General features: G+C 40.3%; 1 protein-coding gene across 1 annotated transcript in view; it reads right to left on the bottom strand.

Annotated features, from left to right (window-relative positions):
* Positions 1-6,885, bottom strand: part of LOC106880950 (hydrocephalus-inducing protein) — a gene marked incomplete at its 3' end in the record, with an annotated part of 180,276 nt that overhangs the window by 102,071 nt on the left and 71,320 nt on the right. The window contains exons 36-37 of the mRNA XM_052974127.1: positions 4,181-4,275; positions 3,360-3,500 (exon numbers count right to left, since the gene is read on the bottom strand). Coding sequence (XP_052830087.1) covers positions 3,360-3,500; positions 4,181-4,275 — 236 coding nt within the window. The remainder of the gene's footprint in view (positions 1-3,359; positions 3,501-4,180; positions 4,276-6,885) is intronic.

Below are 6,885 nucleotides of genomic sequence, written 5' to 3'. Positions count from 1 at the left end.
TAATAATAATAATAATAATAATAATAATAATAATAATAATAATAATAATAAATAATAATAAATAGTAAGAGTCCAGGACCAGATGGGGTCCAAGGTTATTGGCTGAAGAAACTGAGGGGGCTCCATGAAAGGATAGTGAAACAGCTAGATGAGTGCTTGCAGGAAGGCTTAGTACCTAGCTGGACGACAATCGGAAAGACATTGTTATGTGCCACGTATCCGGAAAAGGAAAATGTTGCATCCAACTTTCGACCAATAATATGTCTTCCGCTAATGTGGGAGCTAATGTCAGGTGCTTTGGCTGGCAAACTGACACATTATACCAATGCTTAGAAAAATAATAGATTACATGGGAAAATGCGAGCATGAAAAGTAATATTAAGATTATAAACTGGGACAAGTTATTACACTGTAAAAGTATAGGACAAGCTATTACTTCAAGTAAAGTAAAGAATAAGAAACTTTTTACTTAAAATATTGCAGCTAAAATTAAAATTTGAAAATATTTTATTATAATTTACAAATAACACTATACTTATTTAAGTAGAATTTGGCTAATTTACTACCTTAAATACAGAAAAAAATGACTAATTAGACAAACTTACAAATTATCTGAACAGTTTTGTACAATAAATTTAAACGATGAGACCTGTAAAGAGTGACGAATTAGAAGAACTGGCATTCTTTGCCAAAATATTTTAAGTAAAAAGTTTCTTAATCTTTACTTTACTTGAAGTAATAGCTTGTCCTATACTTTTACAGATGTAGTAACTTGTCCTGTACTTTTCAAGGTTTATAATCTTAAGAATATGACTTTTCATGCTCACATTTTCCATGTCATAATATGTAGCGTATGCTTGAAGGAAAATTCCTCTCTCTCTGTTATATATACATAAATACGGACATAGTAGATAATAGCTAGCCTTTGGCCACCCCTTTGGACACTGTTGTGTCCACCACTCTGATTGGTTGGTATTGGCGCAATTTGTCTCTTGCTCTATTGCGTGCCAAGATGCAACCCAACCAATCGCAGCCTTCAGATAAGGTCACATGAGACAGTCTCTTCTAAACTTCCGGTGAGCCGACAGCATGCTATAAAATTTCAGCAACACATCGAATCGATGTCTTTTAGTTCCAGACCTTTTGAGGTCTAGCCACTGACCACTGAGCACACAGCCAGTTCCAGCGACGACACAACAGCAGCCACATGGAGACTCATCAACACTTCGTCCACGTAACCTTCATCCTAACATCGACATCATCTCTCTACATACACAGCAACCAGCAACACTCACACAGGTTCTATCTCCACACTGTTTGTGAATTACTTCACCATGGTAAACAGCAAATACAACCTGTGACAACCTTCTGTAACAAGAGGCTGGCTCTGCATCGTAGCCATGGCTTCACGTACGACATATACCTTGACCAGCTCTGCATTACAGCCACAACTTCTTGATACAGCATTTCAACTATCATGTACATTGACTATGAACTGGTATTTATCATCCTTGTGTCTCAACAATCTTCTAACGTCATATAGACTCTTTCGATGCTCTGTACTTATCGCACATGCATACATCCATGTTTGTACACACACACCTTGTTCTCATGACAGCCTGTCTATTATTATGTACATATGACACACACACAGACACACATGTCAACCTATCAATAAAATCTTCTCTTAAACCTTCTACCCCGGTTGTGTCTCTCTTTTCCTTCTGGCACTTATACTCATTTATCCTTTTTCATATTTTATTGTACCGACCGTGTGATGTACTGAAGGAGCCATTCCTCGTCACCTCTTCTTCGCACGGTCTTTTACAAATGCATTACCTCAAAATAACAGGAATTAGAATTATATTCAAAAAGTTGTGAAACAATGGCAAACAAAATTACTCTGTCATCATCATGATCTTTTAACGTCCACTTTCCTTGCTGGCATGGGTTGGACGATTTGACTGAAAACTGGTAAGCCAGGGGAGCAGTGCCAAGTTCCAATCTGATTTAGCAAGGTTTCTACAGCTGGATGCCCTTCCTAACGCCAACCACTCCGAAAGTGTAGTGGGTGTTTTTTTACATGCCACCGGCACAGGTGTCGTTGACCTGATACCGGCATTGGCCCTGACTACAATCTCACTTGGCATGACAGGTCTACACAAGCATGATATATTACCAAGGGTCTCGGTCACCTGACACTGCCTCCATGAGGCCCAATGCTCAAATGGTGTTTTTTTACATGCTACCAGCACAGGTGCCAGTCAAAGAGCACTGGCATCGGCTACGACTACAATTCATTCAATATTATGCAAGTTCACACACACACACACACACACACACTGCCTATCTTTTTCTCTCTCACTCTGTGTATCTATCTATACACATACACACTTTCCTCCTCCTCGTTCTCCATGGTTCTTTCTGTGTGTGTGTGTGTGAGTGTTTGTGTGTGTGTGTATAGCATTCTTTAGTCATTCTGTGCCCTCAATCTTAGTGTGTGCACCCATCCTGAACGTCTCACAATAAATCTCTTTGCTTCTCTCTTTTACCCCCCACCGCTCTCAAAACAATGTAATGCATGAATGGAGAAATCAACCAATCAATCAGCTAATATTATTATTATTATCATTATAATATAAGGCAGTGAACTAACAGACTCATTAGCATGCTGGACAAAACACTTCGCACTATTTCACCCGTCCTTACATTCTGAGTTCAAATTCCGCTGAGGTCAACTTTGCCTTTCATCCTTTCAGGGTCGATAAATTAAGTACCAGTTGAACACTGGGCTCGATGTAATTGACTCATCCCCTGCCCCAAAAAAGCTGCCCTTGTGGCAAAATTTGAAACCGTCATTATTATTATTATTATTACTATTATTATTATTACATTAAGCATTTCATTCATCTTCATGTTCTAAGTTCAAATTCTGCTGAAGTCAACTTTGCCTTTCACCCTTTCAGGGTCAGTGAAATAAGTACCAGTTGAGCGCTGGGGGTTGATGTAATCGACTTAACTCCTTCCCTGAAATTGCTGGCCTTGTGCCAAAATTTAAAACCATTATTATCATTATCATTGTTAAGGCAAGCGAGCTGGTAGAGTCGTTAGCACACCGGGCAAAATACTTAACAGCATTTTGTCTGTCTTTACGTTCTGAGTTCAAAGTCGACTTTGCCTTTCATCCTTTCACAATCGATAAATTAAGTACCAGTGAAACACTGGGGTCGATGTAATTGACTAGTCCCCTCCCCCAAAACTTCAGGCCTTGTTTCCTTTAGTAGAAAGAATTATTATTTTTATTATTAATAATAACAATGGAAAAAATTTAGACAGGATATAAAACATAAATAATTTACCTGTAGACGCTCAGCTAAAATTTCAACAAGAATATCTTCAGGTAAGATACAGCTTACAAGTCCACTTTCCCCAGAAATTCCAGATTTAAGGTTTAATTCTTTAACAGGGGGGTACACAAGTGGTGGAGGGCTGCATGATTGCTGCAAAATATGGAAATATCAAAATAGGATTATAATCAAACTTAATTAAAAGGATGCAATTTAACATTACAAGGAATTAACTATAGTTTTATAGCACAAATACCAGAAAGAAAAGACGGATGGACGACAATTGGTGAAAATGTTGGAGGATGTTCTTTGATATTCTAATTTCAAGTCCAGCCTATGTCCACTGTGTCTTCATCCTTTCAAGGTCAATGAAATAAGTACTAAGGTCAATGTAATCAATTTTACCTCATATGGCAATGGTAACCATATAATTAAGGTTTGGTTCAGTCCTATTGTGTGACACCTTGGGCAATGACTTCCATCATAGCCCTGGGCCAGCCAAAGTTGTGTGAATGGATTTGATAGATTAGATGGAAACTGAGAGAAGCCCATCAATTATATTTGTATGTATATGTGTGCATGTGTGTTTTTGTTGTTTGTGCACTCCCCGCCCCCCCCGCCCCCCCATCACCACTTGACAACTGGTGCCGGTGGGTTCATGTCCCCATAATTAAACACTTCAACAAAAGAAACCCACAGAATAGGCATGAGGCTTATTCTGAAAGCCCTTGTGGGCAATTTGGTTTGACTGACCCCTCCAAGGTGGTGTCCCTCCCCTAACATGGCCGCAGTTCAATGACAGAAACAAGTCAAAGACAAAACCATATACAAACCATCTGAGAAGCTTCAGCACCTCTGTTGCCGACCGCGTTCATGCCTGCGAGTCCTTTGCCCATGTTACTGACCTTTCTGGGATAAGCACCCCCAGCTACAAAGAGCAGAAGCAAAAAGAAATAAAAATTATAATTAACCTTTTTATTACCATATTTCAATTAATTTTGAAGTTCATAAAGAATTTAGTAAAATAACTCAGTGATTCTCAAATTGGTATTTGGAACAGATTGATATGAAATTTTGATGGACGGTTTTAATTTAGATCTCTTTAACCTTTTTGTTACCATATTTCTGTTGAAATGATCTGCCTTTGTTTCAATTAATCTTGGAAATTAACAAAGAATTTAGTAAAATAACTTATTGCATACATACAGCTATACAACTATGCTGCATGGCATAGTGAAACATTCCATGTTTCACCATGTTTCACTATGGCAGTGAAACATGGGCCATGACTACAGAGGATGTGAGAAAGCTTGAAGGAAATGAAGCCAGCATGCTCTGCTGGAGGGGTAATGTCAGTGTGCACATATGACAGAGTGTCAATGATTTGAGAGATATTAGATGTTGTGTGCAAGAGAGAAGACTGCGCTGGTATGGTCATATGATGTGCATGGTTGAGGACAGCTGCATAAAAGTGCTGATTAATTGTGGAGGGAACGTATGGAAGGGGTAGACCCAAGAAGACATGGGATGAGGTGGTGAGAATGGATCTCCAGTCACTGGGCCTCACTGAGGAGATGAGAGATTGAGGCTTACAGTGATTTCCTGTGCTTAAGACACATCAAGCTAAGTAAAACTATGACGATCTCTAGAAACAGGGAAGTCCTTAACAGCCCATGCTGGTGCAACATAAAAACCACTTGTGTTGGCACCACATACATAGCACTTGTTCTAGCACCACAACATCATCCCCATCATCATCATTTAATGTCCGTTTTCCATGCAGGCATGGGTTGGACGGGTCGACTGGGGTCTGGGAAGCCAGGAGGCTGCACCAGGCTCCAATCTGATCTGGCAAAGTTTCTACAGCTGGATGCCCTTCCTAACGCCAATCACTCTGAGAGTGTAGTGGGTGCTTTTTACGTGCCACTGGCACAGAGGGAAGAGGAGCTAGCATCAACCACGATCAGATGGTGCTTTTTACGTGCCATCGGCACGGAAGCCAATCAAAGTGGCACTGGCATTGGCCTTGTTCAGATGGCGCTTTTTACGTGCCACCGGTGCGGGGTCACAACTACAAATTCCATTTGATTTTGATATTGATGTACTTGACTCAATAGGTCTCCTCAAGCATGGCATGTCGCCCTACGATCCAAGGTACTTTTTAAGTGGGCTGGTTATGCGATACTGGTGTAGGTTACAGCTAGCAATCATGCTGGTGCCATGTAAAAAGCACCCAGCACACTCTGTATAGCGGTTAGCATGATCATCCAGCTGTAGCAACCATGCCAAAACAAACAAATGGAGCTGGGAGTTGCTTTTCAGCTTGCCAGCTCCCTGTCAAACCATCCAACCCATGCCAGCATGGGAAACAGACACTGAATGACGTCTGGAACATTAACTAACGTAATTTTTTTGTGGAAGGTTTTAATTCAGATCATTTTAGAAGATGACATCTATAGAAACGGAACCAGGGACAGCCTTGGGTGAGCAGTTATCATAAGAGTTATAGAATTATGGTGGTTGTTGTTTTTTTTTTTTTACATGATTTTATACTTAACAAAACTTTTAACAATTCACAAAATAGAAAAATAAGTCATTAAAAAACTTTAAAATATATTTTTAAATTTAAAATCTTTGAATGATGAAAAAAAAGTAAAAAATTCTTTTCCCTTCATTTAACACAATCATTCTCAATCCACACCATCCCCCTTAACATCACCCCACTCTCTCTCTCTTCCACTTCTCCCCTTCTGCTCCTCCCTCCTTATCTGATACTCTCCCTACAACCACCCTCTCCCAATAATAACCCTGTTCTTCCAATCATAGCATTTAGCTTTCATTTGTTTGAGTTGGTAGATTGTGGTCATGCTGGGGCACCACCTCGAAGAATTTTAGTCAAACAAATTGACCACAGCACTTATGTTTTAAAGTCTAGTATCAGCCTCTTTTGCTGAACCACTAAGTTACGAGGTTGTGAACATACCAACACTGGTTGCCAAGCAGTGACGAGGAACACACACAGACACACACACACACAACAGGCTTCATTCAGTTTCCATTTACCAAATCCTCTCCCAAAGCTTTGGTCAGTCCTAGGCTATAGCAGAAGACACTTGCCCAAGCAACTAAAACTGAAACCCTTCAAAGTTTTGGCCCAGTGACCCAGTGGCCCAGTTCGCATTGCAATGAGTAAAACAACAACAAATATTAAAAGAAAAAGAAGCAGAACTGGTAAAATCTGAAACTGCATCAAATCTTTCATCCACCCTGCAACCCCCCACCCCCTAGAGAAGTGGCTAACTGTAACATCTCAAGTAATCAGAGCTTTGCCATTCATTCCATGACCGAAATTGAACCAAATTCGACAACTGGCACCCATGCCAACCTTCCTTCATTGGACACTAAACTCAGCTTGTGAAGACCTGAACCAAATTCGATGACTGGCACCCGTGCCAGTGGAGCGCTAACAGCACCATCTGAGCGGGATCACTGCCAGAGCAGCGGTCTCACTTCCGTGCCGGTTGCACGTAAAAAGCAC

The sequence above is a fragment of the Octopus bimaculoides genome, chromosome 1 (assembly GCF_001194135.2).
Source record: "Octopus bimaculoides isolate UCB-OBI-ISO-001 chromosome 1, ASM119413v2, whole genome shotgun sequence".
NCBI classification, from domain to species: Eukaryota; Metazoa; Mollusca; class Cephalopoda; order Octopoda; family Octopodidae; genus Octopus; species Octopus bimaculoides.
Note: the sequence above shows the minus strand (reverse complement) of the source record. Positions and strands in the feature narration are given on the sequence as shown.